This window comes from Melopsittacus undulatus, chromosome Z, assembly GCF_012275295.1.
Source record: "Melopsittacus undulatus isolate bMelUnd1 chromosome Z, bMelUnd1.mat.Z, whole genome shotgun sequence".
NCBI lineage: Eukaryota > Metazoa > Chordata > Aves > Psittaciformes > Psittaculidae > Melopsittacus > Melopsittacus undulatus.
Window position 1 is genome coordinate 60565921 of NC_047557.1, and position 25319 is coordinate 60591239.

Below are 25319 nucleotides of genomic sequence, written 5' to 3' on the forward strand. Positions count from 1 at the left end.
CAAGAGGCCAGAAAAGGATAAAACTGTCTAGTCAAGCTCCCTTCACAGGGACTGCAGGAGACACAGTGCCTTCTGATGAGGTGAAGTGAATGGGGTGGGGGTGGAAATCTGAACAACCAGAACGCTCCAGAGCAAGACAAGAAGGGTACCACTCCCTGCAGGGTGAACAATGAGTGTTCAGCAACACCCTGCATATAGCTGGCCTCCCCACGCCACCAGAGACTTGTTTGCAAAGTGCTGTCATCATTACATATCCCTGTGCAACGGCCCCGACAAAGCTGAGGGACCAAAGCCAGACCCACGGCAAGAAACAGTTCCTCCAAAGCTGAGCTGCCTGAAAGTAAGACCCCTTCCAAGGGCTTGCCCAGAAAGGGGAACCAGCACCAGGAGACCCCGCTGCTGGAAAGGATGGCCCAGATGTCATTTATGTAGCTGTCATCGTGGGCTGCGCTAGATGTGGACAGACATTAAGCACCTAAAACCCCCTTGACTCCAGCACAAAGGGGCTACATTCAACCCCTCGCACTCATGGAGCCATGGATGAGGCTCTCGCTGTATCAGTTGCACTTACACAGACGCCAAGCCGTGCACCAGTGGGCAGGGCTGGCGGGAGGAGGAGCGGTGTGAATCCCGCCGCCCGAGTCAGCGGGGAGCCCTGTTGCTCCTTGCCCCGACCGCGCACGGCGGCGGCTCCCGCCGGGGCCGGCCCTCGGTCTGCCAGGCTCCGCACTGAAAACCCGCTCCGCAGTTACCTGCGGAACACCGCCGGGGAGGGCGCGACCGGCACCGGCTGCGGCGCTCGATGCCGGTGGCTGCGCGGCAAGCGGGGAAGCCCCGCTCCCCCGCACACGCCGGGAGATGCCCGCGGCACAGGGCGGCGGCCACAAACCCCCGGCCGTCGATGGTCCTGCGGCGGCCCCCACAAAGCGGGGAGTGGCGGAGGGGTCTGCGGCAGCCCGAGTGAGGTGGGCAGGCGCCTGGTTCTCCGAGCCGCCAGGCTCTGCAGGCCCCGGAGCTGCCGCAGGTGCCGCGGCCGGCCCTGCCCACCCGCATCCCGGCCACGCAGCCCTCGCCATCACCCCGGCCTCGCACCTTGCCGCTGGCAGTGGGGGTCCGGCAGCGAGCATGGCAGCCAAGCCGAGCCAGCCCAGCTCTGCCCACCCGCGTCCCGGCCCCGCGGACCCCGGTCTCATACCCTGCCACTGGCGGCGGGGATCCTGACGCGCGCACAGGAGCGGAACCGAGCCGAGCCGTGCCAGACCCGGTTTAGATAGCTCTGCCGGCCGGCGGAACCCGCCCCGGCCCGCCCCTCAAGCCGCGCCCCGCATGTGGGAGGTGCCAGCGGGGCTCAGGGGCTGCCCGCCGCCCTCTGATGCGGGAGCTCGAGACCGCAGAGCTCCGGAACGAGGGGAGGCCGCTACAGAGCGCTCGGGTCCGGTCTGGCAGGGCACCCGTGCCCAGCCCCGAGACGCGATCTGCCGTGGGAAGTGTGGTGTTTGCCCTGCTGCAATCCTGGGGAGAGCCCCACCATAACCACAGCAGAGCGCTCGAGCACCTCTCGTTTCCCGGAATCGATGTGCGCAGTTCCCTGTCACCATCACCCATAGGTCCCTCAGGGTTGTGCCTGGAGAACCTGGTGAACCTGGGTATATTTTCCCAGGGGATGAACTAGGGAATCACCTAGGAACATGGTCCTGACAGCACCAGGACTTTGCCATCATCTTTGCAGTGTGTACCCACAGGCCTTGCCTGTGTGAACGAGTGTGGACTCAAGCTGCAGGGCCTTCACTGATGGCAAATGTCTCTAGAAAGCTTTTCATCACTTAACTCACATTCAAGCTTTGGGGTTAGCTGGCACCCTGGCACCACTACAAGCCTACCTGGTACCCTGGATGAGGAACTTGACAAGTGGACATCAATGCTCAAGATCAAAGGGCAAAGGAGATGTCCTTGGCCAGGTCAGCCACCAAGCCAACACCTCCCTGGTCCTGCCTGTAGAGAGCTTGAGAGCTCACCTCCATGCTTCAGTCCCAACCAGTCAGTGGGGAGCAATGGCAGCACTGGGCTGAGCCAGCGGGTATGGCAAAACTGTGAGACTGGCTGTCCTCCACACATGAGATGCTGCAGTTCAGGTGTCTCTGCTTTGATTCTGTGGTGGTATGTCAGGAGCCTGCCAGCTCCCTCAGATGGGAAAGAAAAGCAAGCCCTTGGCAAGACCAGTCCCACCAAATCCTCTGATAGAGTTGAATTCAGAGAATTTCAGAAGCAGACGGCAGCCCCAGGAGTGATGTCCAAGCCTTGCTGCATGTGCCAGGCTGGGACAACCCAGTATGCTGGGGCAGTCAAGCACAGACATGACTGTGAGAAGCATCGTGCATGGATGGAGCACAGGAAGCAACCCAGCCGTGGACACGAATCGTGGCTGCCCTGCCTATGGGAATTTAGACTACTTCAGAAACTGTACAGAACCCCCTCAGCACATGCTCACATCTTCACCGTGGAGAAGTAGAAGACAGGTCAGGTACTGATGCACAAATGGTGTCCAGTGCTTCCTTTCACACGCACACTGTACTCCAGTTTGAGCTGTAGAAGGCTGCATGAAGGACTGACAGTGGGGACAAAGATGTCTTTGAGGTTATTGGTGGGAAACATTTCTGCTGCCTGCACTGTAGGCCTCTATCTAGTTATGCACAAGTGCCACTCCTCAGAGGTGTTTCAGGTGCTGACATGGTGAATGGTTTTGCTGCCCAGTCACTTCTGCAGTCTAAGACAGGATGGCTGGGACTGGTGTCTCTACTGAGGTGTCCTTAGTGACTGGAGTGAGCTCCACTCTCTGCCTTCTTTCCTGGGACATCTCTTCCCAGGCTGGGCAAACTAATGAGAAGTGGGAAGCTACCACTGCAGGCAGCAGAGTTAGCTATGGAGAGGAGCCTGAGAGCAGCACAGCCAGGCACCACCGTTGTCCCACATGAAACCACATACAGCACTGCAACCTGCAGCAAGCCGCTGGAAGAGCAGAGCCAGCACTTGCATTTGCAGTGGCTGCTCTGTGCTGCAGGAGCCACACTTGTGGTATCTGTGCAGCTACAGAAAAAGCATCTCTCACCTGGCTGGGGGGGGGCAGCTCCCAGGGAGCCAGGTCCTGCCTTGCAGAGAGCAACTGTAGGAGGGAATGAGATGAGACAGAAGCTTTCTGCTTGGTGATAAGCCTTGTGACCCTGTGAAGGGTTTGCAGAGACAATATCCTCAATTAGATTTAGTTCAGGGATATGCTTTATCAGTGCACATCACTTAACACCTGCACTGAAGAGTGCTGCAGCAGGCACTGTACTCTGCTTCATCTCAGCCCACAGAGGGCAAGAGCCTGACATGGCCATAGTAGGTTTGGATGGAGCCTCATGGAGGAAGCTGCTGATTAATTATACCTAATTATCATCACATATAACACCTCCCCTGCTGTCATTATTTCCAGCTCTGTGCAGTGACCTGTGCCCATGTCTAACAGGAGGTAGCACAAAGGGGTTAAGCTGGAAGCTGAGAGATGCCAAAACCCACCAGCTTGGGGGGCTGATTTAAAACACCCTTGTGATGGCAGTGCCAGAACTGGCAGTCCTGTTAGTCTTGTAGCATTGGTATTCCCTGTCTCGTCTCCCCCCCCCCCCCCCCCCCCCCCCCAGCGTGCAAGAGCTTTTGTCACATTGAAAACTATTAAATTATTGAAAGATGAAGCAAAAAATACCAGTTGGCTATAATTTCCTTTTGGAACTTTTCCTACCTGCAAAATGCTGCCATACACAATACTTTTGTACATAACAAAATGGGGTTATAAAAGGAAAAAGTAAAGGTATTTTCAGCAGGGGGCTGTGATGTTGGGCTGAGGACTATTTTTTCCCAAGGCACCCTGAAATACAATTTTTCTTACCTTGAATGCTGCCTTAAGCATCGAAGCTTTCTACCAGCTTGACACCAGAACATGCCAAAGAGGTTCTGTATTGTGAAAATTCAGCTTAAAAGCAGAGCAGTTACTGAGGGACCAGCTGGAATCTCAAACCCAGGCTTCACACTTTGCAGGAAGCCACCAGTTCAGAAGAAATGGGGACTCTGCCTCAATGCCAATGGACCATGTGCCTAAATCAAGTGTCCGGCTGCAGCAGGACAGGGGACCCCTCGCCCCACATGCGTTCACCATGGTTGGTAGTATCTCCTCTTCCACACATCCTGGTGTGCTGTTTCCCACTCTGGAGAGTTCTCAGGGCTGAGCAGGAAGCAGACATGGATATTCTCACAATTTAGCGCAGCTCACAGCCCCTCAATGAGCTCCAGGAACTACCCTGGAGGGCATTATATTATGTCAGCTCCACCACTGTGGTCCTGGCACGGGGAAGTGGTTTGTCCTTTTGCACCTGGCCTGTCCCAAGGCCAGGCAGAGCTAATGTTCTGTAGAGGAGCTCTTAGCACTGAGAAATGTCTGGAGAAGTCCTGGGTTTGGCTCAGGCCACCAAAGCCAGTTCTTAAATGGGAAGAGAATCAGCAATGGTCTTGTGTCTGATAGGGCAGGTGGCAGCCTGCAAGCTGGAGGAGAAACTCAGCACTGTGGGCTATCTCACACCACAGGGTGCTGCTGCTTACTGGGCAATGCCTTGTCCCATATCTCCCTCCTTCACCATGGATGGGAAGCCTGAGCTTGGAATAAACATTAACTCACACAGAAACAACTTCCCTGGCAATGCTTCTTTCAAGGGCAGCATGTCAGCATACAGCAATGGATGGAGTGTCTTTGCTGTGCACTAGCACTTTTACATGCAAGAGCTTCAGTATGTAAAGACTCAAGATCCTTCCAGCCCTGTATCACCCAGAGCCAAAACGGGGTGAGGAAAGGAGGCCTCCCAGCTTCTGTTTGCAGCTCAGGGACTTACAAGCCAGCAGTGGCTTTCTGTGTGTTTGGCCATCCTCCACCAGCCTGTCCTCTCAAAACCATTTAAACTCCTGGTGGCCCCAAAGGCCTGCAACAAGGCTGTCTATAGATTAGTTGCACATGGAGGGGAGGGAGGGAATTGAAAACATAATTTTTAGGGTTGGAGCTGGTATCCAGACGTTTCAATTAAGGCAGAGACTTAATCTACAAATTAAGGCTTAATACAAATAACTTCATGCATACAGCAAAGCTCAGCAAAGGCTGACTCTGGGGTGGAAAGGCACCCACTTTATGCACAGGCACAAGCACAGGCAGAGGGTGCTACTGGGTTGTGCAACCACGTTAAACTGTTTTCCAACCACAGCAATCATCCTTGTGCACTTCATGCAGGGGTAACCTCAGTTTAGAGCACCCCTGGCACTGATACTGCAGCTCTTGCAGGGGCTCAAGGGACTTGTGCAGGGCTAAGCTAAACTCTGGGCCCAGCTGGCATGTTGGGACTTCAGTTCAGTGCTTTTCAGTAGCTTTCTGTGGAACCGAAAGCGAGGAAAACCAATGAGGAATGCCAGTTTGGCTCCAATGTGCAGGTCTCCACAGGCCTGACAGATATTCCTGCATCCACCACATTTCAATAAAGAACAACCACAAGTGACTTGTTGGCAAAATGACCAGAGGAAATGATCCTCAGCAAACACATGTGGAGCAAAACCAAGACCTGGTGAACACACAACAGCAGATAAACGTCCAACAACACTGAGATGTCTTTCCCTTCCGATTTCAATTGTCTTCTTCAGAAAAGTTTATTTTTTAATGGGTTATTATATATCACACAGACCAGTATTTATTTATATACTGTACATGTACATCAGCCTGTGGGTTGGTCTAATAATATGTTTTCAAATGCCTTTTTTAAAAAACATAGTGTCAGGAAGAAAAGATTTTTGACCTACTGCAAAGGGCTTGAAGAAAAATACAGTAGTTAAGTATATTTCTAATTTCCACAGTTTGATTTAAAAGATAATGCCATCCAAAAGTCTGTAACAGTAGCAAAGACCTGTATTTGTGTGCACCCATGCACAAAACAGTATGAGTAAATTAGATTAGCAATATCATCTGTAAAGAAATACCTTCTGCCTTTTGAGCCTCTCTAGGTAGGTGGCAACATTTTAAAACCAGTGCTTTATTACAGATACTATGGTAAGACCCCAGTACCATTTTATTCTTGTTCCACACTTGCAATGTGTGCAGCTGTCAGTGACATACAGGGGACCTACCTCACTCTTGCCCATCCAACTACTCTTCCCAAAGTCTAATATCCACTTTGATTACTTCCATGCTGTGTGGTTGGCCTCCGCAGCTCTCTCCCAACTCAGACTTCTATAATGCTTTGAAACTGTTCGACTTGTGCAGGTGTGCCCAAGCAGACCATGTGTCTCAGGTGAACAGAGACTGGTGCTGTTTCCACTACAGTCTGTGATCCTGCCTATGGCCTACCTGGCTGAGAACAGTGTGTGCTATGAAGGTTTCCTTTCCCTTCCTCTGCAAGCACTGACGGCTTCATACCACAAGAGGTTTAAAAGAGGCATCATCCCCTAAATGGGCTTCAGTTCAAGGTCAGTCTGAAAACACAGAGCAAAGTTCCCCCTACAGCAGTGCCTATTGAATGCTGAAAGTGACAGGCCTGTGGGCACACCTGGAATAAGGCACTGCTCAGCAGGAAAGCAGGACAGTTCTGGAACTGTGTTAGGGAAAATAAGTTGTATTTATATAAAGCACTTGAGCTATCCTGGATCTGTGATGGATTGAGCTCCACAGTCCAGGTGATGGCTGATCCTGGGAGGCAGGGGAGAATCAGACCCCATTCCCAGAGATAGGCAGAGCATCTCCATGTGCCAGACCCACAGGGCCAGCTCCTTGGTTCAGGGGAAATTAATGTTTTTTCTAAGGAATATCAAGCCATCTTCTCTGACCTAGTCCAAGTGGTTTGTAGGTTCACCAGCAGATGGCCATATTCCATAATCCTTCAATACTGGAAACTCTTACAGAAATGACCTACTCCTTCCCATTATGAATGGGAGTCACAGGAATGTCAATGCAGAAACCCAATATAGGAAGAGCAAAACTGTGAGGCAGAGGGAGATGGCCACACACTCATCCTGGCCAAGTGTGAAGTGATCAGAACACCCAGGTGTCCACAGCAGTCAAATTCTCCGTAACATTAAGTAAGCCCTACCAGCAGCCAGGCTGTGGTTGATTTCACTCTGAAAGATTTCCTGTGGAGCAAACCCACCTCTGGAAGGCACAGTGCTGCCAGGGTCAGGCCAACCCATAGATGGCTCTGCTCAGAGCTAAACAAAGAGGAAAGGTATCTCCCAGCATTTCCCAGCCACGCAGGCAGACATATCTTATGCTCCCATGGACTTCTGGCGGAAACAAAATAAACTAGATGCAACTCCATTCTCCCACAACACATTTCAACTGTCCCAGCCCAAGTCCCATAGGAAGATACCCTTCAGCTCCCAGAACTTTCTCTGGCCCAACACTCATCAGGAGACTCAGGAACTGCAGTGTTAAACACAATGCTCTCCTGGCAGGCTATCCCCTGAAGGCACCATGCCTTCACAGAGCAGGTTTCCTTCATGACCAATTCAGCAGCTCTAGGTACCAGTGAGGGAGTGCTCTCAGTTTGTTATTTCTGGTAACTTGTGCATAAGGATATCTTTCAAGCCTCAATCAGAAAAGGCAGAAAACTCCTCCCTGGCTGGGTCTTTTGTATCATCTCAACTTCTGCCATGGTAGCACAACTGGTATTTCCTATGGACCATCAGCTGTAATCCTGATCTGCACAAGACAGGGTAGGCTGAATGAGGAAAAGTTCAAAAGAGAGTAAAATGCCTTTGACACCTTCCAGTCCATTACAAAGCTCGGTCCTATATGGTCCTCCAAATGGTCCTATATACTTACAGCCTTGCTTCCTGAGACAGATGAACTCCTGCTGTGACCACCTTTCCCTCTCTGCTCCATCTCTTACAGACACCTGCTACCAAAGACTGCAAGGTGAGAGGGAAGTGATGAGGAACTCTTTTTGTTAAATCTCTTCTTCCTCTTCACTAACAACCTCCTTCAGGCCCTGAGGTCCCTGCTCTGCTCTCTCTTTTACATAGGCTGCCTTGATCTGTTCCAGTTCACACAGCTCTGCCTCCAGCTCTTCCCTATGCATCGACCGGCGGTTCTTCAGCAGTTTCATGGGGAAGGGATTTAAGTCATTGAAGGCAATGTTCATCAGCTTCCTACAATGGAAAAGACAGATGAGCCAACTTACTGACTGGTGACAGATGGTAACAGATAAGGCTAAGTTAGGAAGGCAAAGTGCAGAGCCTCAGATTTCAGCTATCTGAGCTCAAAAGTCACCAAACAACAAAGTCTTAAAGGAATCACAGGCAACTCCCCACACAAATACCAACCCAAGCAATACTTTAAACAGCCTTGCACTACACCACCTTTTAAAGTACCAGTGTGCAGCCACCAGTCAGGATATGGGGGATCAGATGTCAATTCTGATGGCCCCTAGGGGAGGAATATTCCCAACACTGAGCAATTCTGATCACAAAAATCTTCCTCTCAGACACACATTGCCATGAAAGGTTGTGAGTGGTGCTGTGCTCCCAAATACCCCACCTACAGCTGAGAGAAAGCCAGCAAGTGGCAGCACAAGTTCCAGCTTCTGCGAAAAGGAGGCTGGCCCAGACTCGAGGGCCTGCTCTGCTGTAGTTGCCTTTGCCTGAGCCAAAAAGAGTTTAAGCAACACCATGAAGTGGAATTCAAAAAGAGACAAACTCATACATGTCCTGTGGACCTGCCAATGCACATACAACTCTCTTAAAAGACAGGGTAGACTGACCTAATAGGCAAGCAAGTACAAACCAAGGATGGAAGCTGATGTACAACCCATAGTCCTACCTGCCATCCATGATCATTCTTGTGAAAAAGCGTAGGTACTGGTATATCTCCACACTGTCATGAATTCTTAGGATTTCCTCCTCGTTGTATTTAAAAATCGCAAGAGCATAGCGGAAAATCACCTGAAGGGTTGAAAGGTATTTGAGGTGTCAGTCTTAGGTAGTTGAAGACCAGGCTCTACTTGTATAAAACTTGGGGTGAGGCACATACTACAGTATAGGCTGGACACTGGGTTTCTCCCAATAGGCTATGTTAGGGCAGGCCTAAAGAAGCACAAAGCCAATCCCAAGAGAATGACCCTTTGTAAGGTAATTTACAACCCTAGAGCATACCAGGTCCTCCAAAAAGACAGGACATCACAGGGATTCCACAAGGATTCTCCAGTTCTCACTATGGACAGGGGCAATGCTAGACTCACTTCTTCAGGTACTAACTCTCTGCCCATCTTATTTCTCCTTTATCTGTCATAGTCTCAGCTTTGTCCAGGTCACAGAGCAAAAGACACCATGGCCCATCAGAGAGCTGTTTCATGGCAGGACTACCTGCTCAGAAGTGCCAGGAATCCTGTGCACAGCATCACAGACTAGCTCTGCCTACCAGAAGTGAACAAACAACACAGAGACTGGGAAGCACCAAGACATCTCACCGAACAGGCAGGATATGACAAAAGATTCAACCCCCCATCTCTTTGAAACATGTATGTCCATTGCCCTGCCATCATGTCACAGAGGTAGTGCAGATGGGAGGTAGACCTAGACTGAGAGTTTCACCTTAGTTCCCTCATACAAGAAGGCATCCCACACTCGCAGGAGGATGTCGCTGACCAGGCTGTCCACAAAAGCCACAAGAAACCAGTTGAAAGTGATGAGTGAGACATCAATCCGATAATGCTCAAAATGAGCCATAAGGCGAGGCAGCTTCTCTGACAGGAAGTCTCTGAAGACTCTCTGATCTACCTAAAGTTGACAAAAAAAGAAAACATGTCACAAGCCTCCAGCTGAATTACAGGGTTACTCATAGAACAACATTTTATATCAAATGGCCAGAGTGCTTTCTCATCTGCAGGGAACCCCAAAGTCAGAACTAATGCTGTATTTGATCATGAACTGAGGCAAGTACAGGGAATATAAAAATCTTCTGTTTGCACATGGCATTCCAAGGCAGGGTGCAGATTCCAAAGAAACATCTGAAGAGCTGCAGAATGGAGCTTTCTTCATACTCTGTTCATACTTAGGCCCTTCTTAAAATAAGTAACTGTGTAACTAATAGGCACCTTCCTTCTGACTACCCTCGCCTTCATGTGAGTGGTGCCCAGTTTCCTAGTGCTTAGGGATCAGTTTTGTTGCTCCTGTGTGTTAAAACTTTGTACTCTCAAGTCTACAACACCTCTGCAATGAAATGGATAGCAAGGTGGGTTCACTCTCCTGTGGAAAAATCAAACACAATGGAAGCTGACTGCTAGCTTTTAAACCTTTACCATAAATCACCATGTCACAGACCAAGAAGATGCGAGTGTGCCCAGCTCACCTGTGATGTAATCAGTGTGTCACTGTAGTAGTCTGCTGGCATTAGGTTCTCCACAATATGGACTAGGCACCAGAAGGCACTTTCCTCATCTTCCAGGACTAGCAGGGCAACAGCTGCCAGCCTGTGATGGACAAGACATGGTGAGCCACTACAACACCACCAGCATAGGAACTGCAGAATGCAAGACTCCTCCTGGTATGTCTTTATTTCTATGAGTGTCCAAAACATCAAACGTGGCAGGAGTGTTGGTCAGAGAGGCAAGCGAACTGTTCTGCAGGCTTCTGAAGGAACCATGGGGCTATGTTTTTCTTCCTCATATGCCTCTGTCAGCAAACAGGAAGCATCAAATACACGACTGATGTGACAAAGCCAGATTTGCCAGCTAATGGGATGCTCTGTAGATCTCCTTAAGTTACCAGTGTGCTCATTTTGGCTATTTCCATACAGGAAAGAGCTCTCTCAGAGATACTCCATATTATGGATACATTAATATTAAGTGACACACTCCATGTTAAGTGACACGGCTCACTTTCCCATATGCTCTTCTAAAGCCCTTACCCTCGTCAGCTCCAGTCTTCTTTAAGAAATGAAACTTCAAGATTCCCTGAACCTTCTCTTGTTTAGACAGAACAACCCCAGTTTCCTCAGCCCCTCCCCATGTCATGTTCTGCAACTCCCTCCTCTCTAACTTCCCAACATTTCCTCCAACTCTCCTCAGCAATAGGAATCACTGGGGTGATTCAGAGTTAGAAATTCAGCCTCAGCCTCATCCTGTTATTCTGGGACTGCTTCACACAACCTCCTATGGCTGCTCCTTCCTATTCTGTAACTATGGTGATGTTGAACAAGTGCATCCTGCTGATACCTTAATTCCAGCAACAACACTGGGTAAAAAAACCCCACACCAAATGCAGAACTCTGCAGCCGGGACAGAACTCTACAGAGGCAGGAGCCTGGGGTTGCTCGAATCACTCTGGAGTACATGTTTACACTTTCTCAGTGAAGAAGCAGCATACCTGGCTCCTCACCTGTTCAGTCCCTGGCAGTATCCAATGGGGGGATTGTGCCAAGAGAATGCCAGCAACACCCTCCGGAGCTTGGGGATGAGCTGGGAGGTGGGAGAGGAAAAATGTTTGTTGTTAGTCAGTGTGCGGGGCAGATCAAGCTCAATCTGCCGGCAGGCAGGGTGCTCGGTGCTCTTGCTCTGCCGTAGCAGCCGCTGGTAGTGGTCAGGCCGAGGGCCACAATGCCGGCTGACAATCCACCTCCAGACCCTCTGGCGATGCTCCACTGGAATGCCACTTCGGATCAGGCTCTTCAGCTCTGCAGAGGGGCTTAGTTCTCCAATGCAGTTCCACCTGTCACGGAGGGGCTTCTCTACTACTTCCTGGCTCCGCAGGTTGTTGGACTTTATCTCCAGGGCTTGGATTTTGGCCAGAAGTTTCCAGTCCTCAACTTCATATTCAGGTACAGTCATAAACCCGTACTCGTCGTACTCACTGGAGGGAACAAGGGAGAGATTAGCTCAAAGGACAGTGCTGGTACCTATGTCAAGGACCGCTTACTGCTTGGGGCCATGTCAGCTGCAGCTTGCTGCCAGGTTCCTGTCACCCATGCTGGAGCACAGGTTGTCCTTCACTTCTATGACAGCCACATATGAGAGCCTTCCATGCCTACTGTTTCAGAGCCCTGAAGGCAAATGAGAGCCTGCAGCAACAGCATACATACACAAACTTATGTAACTTTGCTCCAAGCTACAGCCCAATCTCATCAGAGCTCTCTCATCTCACCTGCTCCTCTGCCCCTAAGAGATTATCTAGCTCTACCTGTGTACCTTCTCCTTACCACATTCAAGTGCAGAGACAGTTCTGTAGGAAAGAACTGCAAAGGCTTTGCAGCATGAAACTGAAGAAGAGAGATCCGCAGTCCCTTCTGATGTCTCCCTCTACACAATGCCAATTTCTGATTGACTGAAAAACACCAGGAGCGTTGAAAGTACAGATCATTGAGGGTGATCATCATCACTCCAAAGACTGGGATACTCATAAGACAGCATTATATTCTTGATAGAGAGCAAGCCTGGCCTTGGTGATCTCATCTCCAAAACTACCTGCAGAACCTGTGAGTCTGACCGGCCAGATTACATGGAAACTGCTACAGAACTGGGGTGCTAACTGGGCAGGAAAGTATGAACACAAATTCAAGGACCCCAGCAGCACTGGTGGCATGGCTTTCTGGAGGTCGCCAGTCCAGTCCCCCTTCACTGCAGGACTGTCCCCAGAACTAAACAGGGTGACAGCAGCTTTGTACAGGTGGAACTAGAAAACCCTAAAAGATGGAGATCCCCCACTTCCCAGATGGCCTCCTCTCCTACAGAAGAAGATTACCCTCATGCACAGTGTTTATGTCCCAGGCATGCCATTGCTGTTATCACTTGCTGTACTGTCTTCCACTGCCAAGAAAAGTTTAGTTGTATCGTTTTTAACTTTCCTTCCTACATGCTTCCATCAGGCAGTTGTGGTCTCCACACCACCAAACCAAACCAGCCTCCTCAGCCTCCACTCCTGGGTCATGGCTTCAAGTCCCTCCTACAGAAATGTCCCCAGCTCTTACTTGCCTGTACACTCCCCTCCACAGCCTCCTGCAAGGGTGTGAATATTGCCATGCTCTTGTCCCTCACCTTACAGGGTTCAGGTTAAAGCCTTCTTCTGCTTTTTCCTTCACATCCCACTGGAGTGCTTCCTGGATGAGGCTCCTCACTAACTCAGCATGGGAGCTGGGCAGGCCAGGCACAGCCTCCTGCAGCTTCCGCAACACTGTCAGGTACTTGCTCTCCATCTGGCAGTTTTGTGCTTGTAGGTAGGCACACTGATGGGAAAAAAAGAGCAAATGAGCTGGATCATTCATAGTTCTTCCTGCATTGCCACTGTTCTCTATTGGCCTGCTCTACACATAAAGTGAAGACTCCTGAACAACAAAGCTGAAGGAAACACATCTATCAGTTTTCTACAGTCAGTGGAACCACAGCCATGAATGATCACCATGGTCTATGAACAAGCATAAACTGCAGTAGCTAGCATGAGCAGATGTTGCTTATTGAGTGCAAGAGCTACTGCAGGATCCCCTGATTTATCTAGGTGCACTGACAGCTGTGGCTATCAACTGCACTGCATCAGTTGATAGCCATATCCCAGCCAGCTCAGCTCAGGACACAACCCAAGAGCCACCATGGCAGCTGAGTTCTCTGCAGTCTTTTTCCCTGCTCCTCAGACAAGTTATCTATCCCACATTGAGCTGTACCCTGAAAAAAAGTACACCACTCCTGAGAGTGAGCTATGGCCATACAATTTTCAGGATACTTTGTAGCATCACTGTCAAATTGACCACATGCCCCTCCAACAACTTCAGGTCCCATGGCACTGCTACACAACATTTCTCTAGCACAAGAAGCCCAAGTTCAGACAAAGAGAGTGTGACAGGAGAGTCCCTGACACCACCATACTCCTGGCACACAAAGCGAATGAGGATTGTTACCCCACTCCACAAGTGGGGAACTGAGGCCACACAGGTGACAGACTCACCCAGTATATCACAGGCAGCTCAAGGAAGACTCCTGCTCAGTGGGAAGCAGCAGTTGAAAACAAAAACAGAAACTACAGAAACAGTTAGGCTGCATATAGAAGGGACAGAAAGGAGAATGTGATACATTTATACTACCACTTTAATCAGCATTTTGCCTCACATTCACTATGTTGGTCTGATTACTTCCTCTCTGACGGTTATGGTGGTTTCAGGATCAGAGAAGGGGACTAAATTAGGAGGTAGGCAGGGTTTCAAAGGACAAGAAAGTAAACAGATACAAAAATGGTAGTAGTAGTAGTAATAATAATAATAATAATAATAATAGCAACAACAACTTCAGAAGCAGGTTTTTGCCCTGCTCCAGAATCCACGACTTGGAGACATTCTGAAAACCCAGGGAAGTAATGCACAGGGAGAATCAACAGAACAAATACCAGAATACATTACCAGCCTGGGCAGTGGTTCAGAACCAGAAGGTAGGATTAGACAAGTCTCAGAGTAACCAAGCTATGCACACTTACAAGGCTAGAAAGAAAAACAGAGCTTAAGAAAATATAAGAACCCTGATCCAGCTGCAGGACCTGAGAGCACTGCCACCTACTAGTGCCAAACCTGGTAGAGATACCAAGACTAGATGGAGCCAGGACTCAGACGTTCTGCCAAGTCCTAGGAAAAAAATTATGATTCCCTACACAGTATTGTTTTTATACAAATTTATACATATTGCTTTTATACATATTTATACAAATAAGTATCCAAAAGCATAGCCAAAATGCAGAAACCTGAGTTAAGTTTCAACATCCTTAAGACTGAGCTTTACAAGTATTTTATTGAACAATGAACATGATCATGTCTAATTTGGGAAGAATACAAACTGGGGGGAAAAAAAAGGAAGTCACACTAAAAAAACACATTGAAAAGAAAGCTTATTCCTGGTGTGTTTTGGACCAAAATCCATTACAGTGCTGGCTTTGGAAAGAAATTAGTAACATCTCTCACCAAGGGAAAAAAGTCACTTTGCCTTACCTTCATCAGAAGGGCTTTTTCATTCTCAGCAGCTTTTGTCCAGAGTCGAGTAACCTGGTGGATCTCTGAATTGAGAAACTGGTTCTGGGTTTTGTACGCCTCAATATCATCCTGCCACAAAGTAAAACAGTCATACAAGGAGAGTTCTTGAGGGGCTTGAGAATCATCTCCTACTTCAGAGACTCCAGATGTGGATTTTGTTAAGGACAAGAAAGTATCTCAATGATTTTGTATTCTGGGGAGAAGACAAGACTCCCCAAGACAAATATTGCCTACAAAGGAAGTCAAGGCACAACACTAAATCAAAATGTCATGCATAGACAAGGCAATACTTGAAAATACTAAGTGCACTGCACGTACATGGTTAGAAAACACAGAGACATCTGTGTGATATAAAGCTAGAGAAGCACCTTAAGCAAGATAAAGAATATATGCATTTTGTTCTATAAAAAAACAAAAACAAAAAAACCCAAACAAAACAAAAACAAAACAAAACCAAACTAACACAAATCTCAGTCTCACAGCTGGCAGCAAAAATGAACACCCTCCCACAATGTGGTTAAGTGGCTCTTTTGGCAGTTCTCTACCCCCTGGCTAGTTGGTAATTTTAACTGTGCATATAGTGACACACAATAGGCTGGATTTGAAAGAGCTAGGATGTATTGGGAAGTTCTTCACAAGAAAGAAAATCAAGAGTAACAAACCTAATGAAAGCAGTGAGGCTGAAGCTAACAAAAGAAGGGCAAATAAAGAGGCAGGCATGGAATGGTGACATTAAGTCAAACAAAACAGGCTCTGAGCTGAAGCTGAAACTAACCCAGATGCTTTTGAGTACACTGTTGGTATCAAGTGAACCCCTTCCAGCCTGCCTCTGGTTTGGAGACAGATGAGCAACTAGCAGAAGTGTATTCTATGCTCCCCACAAGGAACATCCTCCCACTGAACAAAAGGGCACAGAAATGGGACCTCCCAAATGACTCGTGCCATCTCACACACCTTCAGGTGTTCAATCTCCTCTTGCTGCTTGTACAATGTCTCCACAGTGATAGTATTGGCTTCTTGCAGAGGGTCAGATTGCTCTCGGGCCATCTGCTCTGTCAAGGCCATGATGACTTCCTGTTTGGCATGGTTCTTCTCCATCAGGAGCTGCACATGCTCCTTGAGTTCCTGGATATGGCTGTCTCTCAGAGTCAATGTCTGCTTCAGTTCCTTCTTTTCTTGCTCAAGAGCTTCCAGTCGACTGGTGAGATCTGCGATTTGTCTCACTTTGTGGCGCACCAGCTCCAGCCTGTCCTTGTCTTCTGCTGCAGTGAGATACATGCTAGATACTCGCTTCTCCTGCTGGGCTGCCTCCAGTGCTTTGTGAAGAAGTTTAACCAGCTCCTGGAAAAGGAACACAAAGCCATCACAATCACAGTGCTGCCCAGGGCAATGGCAGCAGAGAGAGCACAGACCCAGTCAGTAATAAGCAAACAATGAAAGGTCCTCAGGATCTTGAAATCCACGCTTTCAGAAGCAAAACTGCATGATGCAATCTTGAAATCACAGTGCCTCCTCAGTACAGAAGCTCTGCTCTCAGAGATGGCCTGAAAGGTCCCTGCAAGCAGGATACAGATGACTTGACTTTAGGTGAATTGCTAATGGACAAGCTGCTGCTCACACTGTCTAAATTCTGGCCTTCCTACAGTCATCATTCTTGGGAGGCCCAGCAGAGACCAGAGAAGCTGGAGATCTGGTCAGCAGTGTGGTACAATAGGAGGGAGGGAAATAATTTAGTCTACATCTATCTGTGCTACCAGAAGGAACTGTGGTATCCATTTTAATCTTCCCTCTGCCAGAGCCCTCACTCACTCCATGTCACACAAAGTCACAAAAGCCTACCCTGGCAACAGGCTGCTCATTCAGGCTTAGCCTGAATCTCAGCCATTTAAGGAATCCAATCAAGGATGTAACTGATTGCCCACCATGGGACCTGGCTCTCCTGCCTCTTCTGCTAAAAATTCTACCAGCATCACAAGTGTAGAGCCTGATACTGCTCCATGCTTGTGAAGAACATGACCATTCAGGAGAGAAAGCTCTTCCAGGAACCCACGTGCTGACTTCTACAGTCAAATCACTTATTAATGGTGGATCACTGTTCAAAAAGAATGACCTGCCGTTAACAGCATGACTCAACCTGACAGCTCCTGCCAGTACCTATTCAGGATTGTACTTCTATCATTCACTGAACAATAGAGATGCATGAGCAAAACACCTGCAGAGCACAGCTGGATTTTGTTTTGTCTCCCTTTTCCAGCCCATCTGCTATATGCACTTCCTAGCAATGGCTGAATGACAGCCCATTCTTCCTTGTGCTGGGCAAAATCTAGCACATGCAAAGGCGCACCACCAGCAGCTTCAATTGGTCCCCAGTGAGTCCTGGCTGAGCACTTCTCAGCCTAACACCAAGGTGTAAAGCAGTCCCTCTGACCAGTCTCAGGGCCCTGCCCTTAGAAACAGCAAGCTCTTCACCATACTCACCTTCTGTGACTTGACTTCCTCTGTGAGTGTCAGAGTCTGTTGCTGTAGGACACTCACTTTATCCATTGGGTTCCTCTCCCTGGACAGTTCTTCAGGCAAGCCTGGGAAGCCACTGTTCATCCACCTGGCCTTCCTAACCCAGTTGAGCCTGGAGTCCATTCTTCCATCCTCTAGGGTCCCCCCCTTAACTGAAGGGAAATAAGGTTAATTTACATGGAATTGGGTTGCTGCTGTAGACTCCTGAGACTTGCTATGGGGAGACTCGCAATAGCTGAGAAAAGACTGACACACAGGAAAACTGTCCTGCTGGGATCCACATGATTGAAGCACAGACAGTAGGAACAGCCACAGATATACCCAGAACAAGAAAAGCTGCACTGTTTTACAGGTAACAGGTACCTGTTAACCCACCCTGCCTCTCAACCATCTGTCTTGCACACAGCAAATGCAAGTTACCATCACAGAGAAGTAAATTCCCAAGCATGTAATGGAGCTGCTGAACTTAGCCTGTAACCATGCAGCAATTTAACATTTACCTTGAAGAAATAACGGCATGGGCTTGCACCATGGATGGTACTTTTGCCTCTGCAAAAGGCTCCACAGGTAAGAGATAGACAGATGCAGCCTGAAGCAGACCTAGAAGAGTCAGTCTTGTGCCAAGAACACAGGAAGGGACCTAAGATAACGTGAGAGTTTTCATATCCCACGACAACTTGCTACCCCTTTCCTGCTAAGTCTGATCCTCTGCTAAAAGCCACCATACTCAGACCAGCTCATGCAGCTCAGTGACAAGCACCTGCACGCCCTTCCTCCACTTCTGCCTCTTGCTCCTCATCTGGGTTCTCAGGATGCTCCTGGAATTCATTGAAGGTAAAGACATTCCCATTGTTCCCCCACAGCTGCTTTGAGCCACAGATATTGTAGACAGTGTTTCTGAAATAAGAAGAGATCAAGACAGCCCTGTGAACAGGAGAAATCAAGATCACCACAGTCAGTGTATATTCAAATTATTCAGTGCCTTACTTCTCATATCCCACCTCTCCTCCCAAAATATATTTCCTTCATGGGCTAGGAAAAGGCACTGCCCATGACACTGGTGGATCTGAGGGGAGTGAGGTTATAACTGGTGTAAATCAAAAGGTACCACAAAATCAGTACCAGCACAGCAATATAAATCAGCTGGAGATCTTTCCCCGTGTGATTGCGCCTTACACATAAACACACTAAGCTGCACAGAGGGATCAGAGGTAACAGTAGAGCAACCACATCCCTCTCTTGCTTCCTCCCTCTCCTCCTCCTTTCCTCTCCATTCCATTCCTTAGCACACTGTAGAAATCCCCAGGTACCAAGAAAAGCTACAGTACAGCCAAAACTGCCACAATGATCACATCTGAAGCAGTCACGGGTCTTGTGCTCTGAACCACGTGTAATAACCTTGCCACAACAGACTCAACAGACTTCAATGCAGTAAAGAGATTCAGGACCAAAAGTGCAGTCAGACACAGAAACTGTTACAGCTTCTGTGACCAGCTATTGCAAGAAGCACTAAGAGATGACTTTACAGCATCATGCAAAACCACAAATGCACAAGTATTTTCTGTAAAACCTACACAAAAAGGTGTGTGAGTTGCTTATTTTTACACAGATATTTTTCCTTCTCCTCCTGCATTGTCCATCAACTGAAACAAAACCAGACCCTTGTTTTGAGGTCTATGCAAGACACAGTGTCAGCTACTTCCTAACTGTAAATGAAGTTGGCACTTAGATGTTGTTCTGATTTTGCCTTGCTACTGTAAAGCTCCATAACAGAAAAGCAGACACTTCTGACTTCAGAGAACTTATTGCCATGTAAGATCAGGAGGCCTTCATTCCCTGTAGTCTGCAGTTGGTATGCATCCAATGAAACTTTCCTTTCAAGGTTCTTTGAAACTACTGGAAAGTGCTAATGGGCTTCTATCACCAGCCTACAGAGTACAGGCACAAGCTGCCTAGTGCCCCTCAAAAGTGATGTGCACATGCATCACAGCAGGCACATGAACTGCTACCTACACCAAAGAAAGCTTAACCAAGCCCTATAGCTGCCACTAGAATCCTTGCTAAGAGAGCTAGAGGACATGAAAGGCATTGGAACAGGATGATGGGAAAATCCCTCAAGCAGGAATTTTACTTTCACCTGAAATATCCTTCAAAAAGCTATTTCATGGTTCTTCTACCTAGGCAAGACTCCCGTTTCACACAACACATGACAGACAAGGAAGGCACAAAGTGGCAGACTAGCATGTCAAGCACCTGCAGCTCTCCTCACACACTTACTGTATCTCTGTCCAAGGGTGCTTAAGGGAAATGTTCTGCAAAGCAGTAGATGTTTGGGGTGCAGGCAAAGATGCTGCCTTTAAACCCACTGCTTCTGTTGGTGTTTTCACCAGAGGCAGAAAGTCTTCACTGTCAACACCACCTACGTAAAAACAAACCAGGATACAAAAACAAGTGAGGAAGACAGAATTCCACTGGACTTTGGCTCCTTCAGGTAGCTTAAGAACCACAACATCTTAGTAAAGGTCTACATTCCATGTTCAACGGGCCAGGTGGAAAAGGGACAGCAGAGTATCTTTCTGTAGTTTTAGGTCAAATTACAGAAGGTTCCATGTACAGTCATCTATTTAAGGATAATGAAGTCACTTCAACCATTTGTATATGAGAATGACAAACCCTAAGCAAACAAAGTTTAACCACCTAGAGGAATAAGGAAGTGAGATGTTGCTGGTTTTTTCCACCCCAGTGTTTGGTGTTTTTAATGCGCAAATAACACTCCACAAACACAATTTGTTACCAAATTATCACCTGCTATAGCAAAATGCCAAGTTACCCAGAATCTTCTAGAGGACACATTAACTATGAAGGGGGGGTTATTTGTTTCAAACAAAATGTGTATCTAGTCACAACTAAGCAGGTGGACACCCTGCTTGTGCCCTCCCCTGATCCACTGGACTGTGTATTCCCACTGCTAGGAATGCACATCTTATCTGACCACCACTAAAAAAAAATTGCTTGCTGTAAATTTCCTCACAAGAGAAAGGGGATATCCCAAATGTGCACCTTTGACATGCATGAGGGAAATCAAGAGGAAATTAATGACTGTAAGATACCTGAGCATCTCCAGCCACATGCTGTGGATTAGGAAACAGCCCATTCACGTTCACCCAGAATAAGTCCAGAAGTTCCGAACATTGACCAAGCATTGATAGCTGGCACCTGCATTTAAAAACCTGGCCAAAACCTCTGTCCACTTACAGATGAGGAGCACCATCCATCACAGGGGAGGCTGAAAGCAGAAGAAAGGCTGACATATGCAACACCTACTTGTTCTGCCAGCCAGAGGTTCATTCACAAGCTGGGAGCTGCCCACAGGAAATCTGCTTTGAGCATTGCAAAATTCCCAACGTCTCATTTGTAGCTGCTGCAGCCAGTACATCATTGCCTGATTGCTGATTGCCTGAATTAACACAAAACAGGAAAGGGAGGGAAGTAACCTCATCAGCATGAGATGCATCCCAAAGGGCTGACCACCACTTCAGTGCACAAGCCAGCAGAAATAAAGGCCAGCTGTGTCAAGCCTATGCGTTATCCTCTAGTGCTAACACTGACTTGGGAGGACAGAGAAAATCTTCAGCATAGCTTTAGTATCAGAATCTCAGTGGGCCACTGATACAATTTTAACTGGTTTTTGATTCATTATGCTCCAAGGCTAAGCAGAAATGTCACAACTATTTCAGCCGGGAATCACCCACAGAGCTCCTTAAGAGTAATTTTCACAAAGATAAAAACCTAGCAAAAGTTCCTGCTCAGGCAAGTATTTCAGACAAAGGAGCTCATTTCTGTTCAGCAAATTATATGTGGACTGTAGGACTCCTTAACGATTTTAACTCAGCACCCAGTTCAGTTTTTACTCTTATTTTGTTAAACACCAGCCATTTCACAGGTAATGGAGTCCCAGTCTTGCCAAAACAAAGCATGTAATTTAGGTCCAAACCATAACACTCCAGGCTGAGAGGACTGAAGTGAAACTCAACCTATCTTAGCAGAGATGTGTCTGTCCTGACTGGGAATATTTCATAACAGCCCCAAAAGAAGATGCTGCCCCTTACCTTCAAGGTAAAAACTCTGCTTGGTGTTCTGATCTCAAAAACCCCTTCCCCATTTTCCACTTTGCAGTCAAAACTGGCGCTGGAGAGATCAACAGATCCCAAAGGGTTGATGTCCTGTGCAGTTCTGTAGTATAATAAATTACACTTGTTTTCATCGTAAAAGAACCAGCGAGACTTCCAGGTCTTGATTGGCCCCTTGATGCCCAGCTTATTTAAATAGCCACAGAGTTCTTTTCTGGATGCATATCTGCTGGGTTTCAGCTGTACGTTTTCCAGTTCTCCAGAAGAGGAAACCACATCTTTCTCTTTTGCTGAGGCTCCACTGCTGCTGTTACTGTCTGGATTTGACTCCACTAAATTGCCTGGAGTGGGAAGGGAATAAGCTCCACTTTTCAGTCCTTTTTTCATCTCTTTCAGGAAACAGACTCAGAATTGTATTGAAACAGGAAATTCTCTGAGTAAATAAGTAACAGCAGATACCAAACTACTCAGGTCCACATAATTGTTATAGAACCTGCAGCAAATTAAAAAGAAAGAATAAACTCAGGTCTGGCATACAATAAGAGACACTCCCTAGCTTTAAAACTGCCCAACCAAGGTCTCAGACTACTGCTTTTGGTCATTGCTGCCTGCCTTCCTTAGCTCAGATGACCTCTATGTACCTCCTTTCTCCCTTTTTCATTCCCACATTAGCCTGGACTATCAGCCAAGAAGCAGTACCACAATCCCTTGAGTGAAAAATAGTAGAGCCTATGGGTATACCAAATTAATAGCAATAACAAGGACATTTGAAGCCACAGACAACAATGTTAACAGTTGCAGGAAAAAACAGTGCAAGATAACAAGCTCTGGCAGGGCAAATACTTGGCTCAGGAGATTTCAGGTAATTGCATTCTGGCATTTCCACTAAATATTCAGCTAATATTTTAAACCATTGTGTCTGGAGAAGAATCCAACCTTATGCTGCATCCCTATACATCCTTTGTGTCAGTTGAGAATTGTTGTTAAAAAGCACACATATCATGTGTTCAGTCTCCATCCAATAGACCTCATTTGACAGATTATGCACCAGAGAAAGTAATTCTGTGATGCTTGCAAAAGAGACTTGGTTGCTCAGTGGCCAATGTAACCTGCTGGGTTCCAAAAAGAAATGCAGAGTACAAGAGAAAAATAGAAAAACAAGGATGGAAGGGATCTGTGGAGAACTTTAGTCCATCTTCCCTCTGCTGAGAGGGGACCATCTTCAGAGCTGTAGACAACAACTCAGGTCTACATTCTGATGACTTTTGATTATATGCAATGATGACAATTCTGCTACATTTCTGGGCACTTTTTCAAGTGCTCATAATCACATGGCAGGTGTCATTTTTAGCTCAGAGCTGCAGACACCCATGGCCTTTGTCTAAAGAAAGGACTTTATACAACACTCAAAAAAACACCTATAAATAATCACTTGCATTGTTTTTCTTCAGTAAAAACATAATTTAAAAATCAATAAAAAGACTTCAGAAAGTAACATATCTGAAGCAAATATGTATACAAATAAATTGTTTCAGTGTTAAATTAGTGGCAATCCAACTGCAGACACTAAACTATTGAACCTAACAGCCAGCTGTGTGACACCAGGTGAATGGAGATTAATCCAGTGGAGCACACAGAGAGGTTGCCCAAGCTCATGCTCTTCAGAACAACGCATCCTCATGAGTAAAATGAAGGCTTATCCATCTCAACGCTGGCTAAGCCTCATCATGTTTATTGCTGCCCCCTCCTGTTCCCACATTAGCTTTTTAGACAACCGCTGACAATGCTCATGCTTTTTGGAAAGCTATGGAACATCTTTCATTTTATTCCCCTGACATCATGGATCTTCCTGCTGAATTCACTCATAAATGCAAGGAACAACCACTCATGAAGGTGTCTACTCAGCTAAGTTTCTGAAACACCAAAAAGCCTATTTTCCAAGCTAATATTCCCTGGTACAAAGGAACCATCATCAGGAGCAAAAAGCAGTCACAGCTCTCCCTAAAAGACCCTGTGGATTCATGGTAGTACCAGCATAAGGACCTCCTGTACCGTCTGAAGACCCCACCTTCTACCTCTTGCCAGCATGGTGTCCATGGATCCACACCATGAACAGGATCTAGTAAGTATTTTGGATTCAGGCACCAAGTTATAAGGAGTCATGTTATAAGGTGCAGAGAGAACCTTATTGCTCTCTACAACTACCTGAAAGGAGGTTTTAGTGAGGTGGGGATCAGTCTCTTCTCCCCAGTAACAAGTAACAGGACAAGAGATAACAGCCTCAAGGTGCACCAGGAAAGGTTTAGATTGGACAGTAGGAACGATTTCTTCAGAGATAGAGCACTGAAATCAGGCTGCCTAGGGAAGTGGTGGTGTCACTGTCAATGGAAGTGTTCAAACCCCGTATAGGTGAGGCCCTCCGTGATATGGCTTAGTGGTGGTCTTGGCAGTGCTGTGATAAAGGTTGGATCTTAAATGTTGGTTGATGATCTTAGAACTCTTTTTCAGCCTAGCTGATTCTATGATTCTACATCAGATCTGCACTGCAAAGAACTCTAGAGAAGATCTCACCTTCTTAACAGCAGAGAGATGCCCTGAAGTCACCGTCAGTTGGCGTACAGCTACTGCTGCAGGTACCACCGGAGAAGCCTCCAATCAAACACAACGGCAACAGAAGAGGGTCTTCCTCAAGTTCCCTTCCGTCCAGCCGCCGCCCGGGAGCTGTCTGGAAGAGAGACGTAGCTGGAAGAAGCTCCGACACTGACTCAACAACAAAAAGACAAACCCTGCACAGCCCTTTCTGGATCTGCTACCGCGAGCTGCACAAGCCAGGCCCCCCAGCCCGTGTGTGCCTCGGTGCCGCAGAAGCACCTCCCAGCCCAGCTGCACCGCGCCGGGGCACACGCGAAGGCTGCCGGAGCCTGGCACCGCGCTGCGCCACCCCGCCCCGCTGCGCCGGGCGGGGACGGGCACCCTGGCTGCGGGGGGGGTGGTGGAGGGGGCCCGCGGCCGGGGTACCGGCTTGCGTCCGCCGCCCCGAGCTTCCCTCCGGCCGGCTTGGCGGAGCCGGGCGGCAGGGCTGGGGAGCGGAGCCGCGGTGTCTGAGCACTGGGGGACGGCCGCTGCAGCCGCGGAAACAGGAAAAAGAGGACACTGCAGACGGGTACCGGAGAAAATGATTCCTCGGCGTGGTGCGGCATGCTGAAAGCAAGGCAGAGCGGGACAGGGAGGTTCCGTCCGCTGGGCGGGATGTGCACCATGCCTGCAAAACCGCTGGGGCGGTGGGTGCAGACCCTGCTGCTCCCCATACACAGTGCAAGAGCCACGGTTGTGCAGCTGCGGCTAATCGTGTAAGGCAAACGAATTTCACATCCAGAGGTAGTTGGTGCCAGGAGGATGAGGGTTGTATGATCAAGCTGGGCCAAAGGGTGTAAACTGACCCCTGGAAAAGCCTCCAAAAGGAGTACAGAGAGGGAATACGGGTGTCAAAGGCTTCCCTAATACAGTGGTGCAGATCCACTGACAGGATGGACATGCAGCATAGCCAGGCTCACACGCTGTCAGGCAGCTGCCTCTCCTCCTGCAAAGCCTTGCTGGGCTTTGTGGAAACTGGGCTGGACTGG

At 48.0% G+C, this 25319-nt stretch overlaps 2 protein-coding genes across 2 annotated transcripts in view; both read right to left on the minus strand.

Annotated features, from left to right (window-relative positions):
- The window catches only part of CORO2A (coronin 2A), a 52073-nt gene extending 50804 nt beyond the window's left edge, over positions 1-1269 (minus strand). The window contains exon 1 of the mRNA XM_034073200.1: positions 1196-1269. The gene's annotated coding sequence lies outside the window, so the exon portion shown is untranslated. The remainder of the gene's footprint in view (positions 1-1195) is intronic.
- Positions 1270-5684: 4415 nt separating this feature from the next.
- TBC1D2 (TBC1 domain family member 2) lies at positions 5685-22172 on the minus strand. The gene is made up of 13 exons (XM_005141472.3): positions 21676-22172; positions 20891-21023; positions 19844-19985; positions 18327-18463; positions 17531-17718; positions 16007-16393; positions 15011-15121; positions 13083-13270; positions 11431-11901; positions 10403-10523; positions 9646-9831; positions 8876-8997; positions 5685-8205 (listed from the first exon to the last, which is right to left on the minus strand). Exons 1-13 carry the CDS (start codon positions 22081-22083, stop codon positions 8004-8006), a joined length of 2796 nt encoding a protein of 931 aa, XP_005141529.1. The 5' UTR covers positions 22084-22172; the 3' UTR covers positions 5685-8003.
- Positions 22173-25319: the final 3147 nt, after the last annotated feature.

Bases quoted from the DNA above. Each gene is read 5' to 3' on its own strand.
- TBC1D2 (XM_005141472.3), bottom strand. From the start codon at position 22,083: ATGAAAAAAGGACTGAAAAGTGGAGCTTATTCCCTTCCCACTCCAGGC. The intron at 17,719-18,326 runs GTGCTTGTCACT...ATTTCCCTTCAG, and splicing joins AGTGGAGGAAGGGCGTGCAG to TTAAGGGGGGGACCCTAGAG. The intron at 10,524-11,430 runs GTGAGGAGCCAG...TGTCCATCACAG, and splicing joins TACTGCCAGGGACTGAACAG to GCTGGCAGCTGTTGCCCTGC.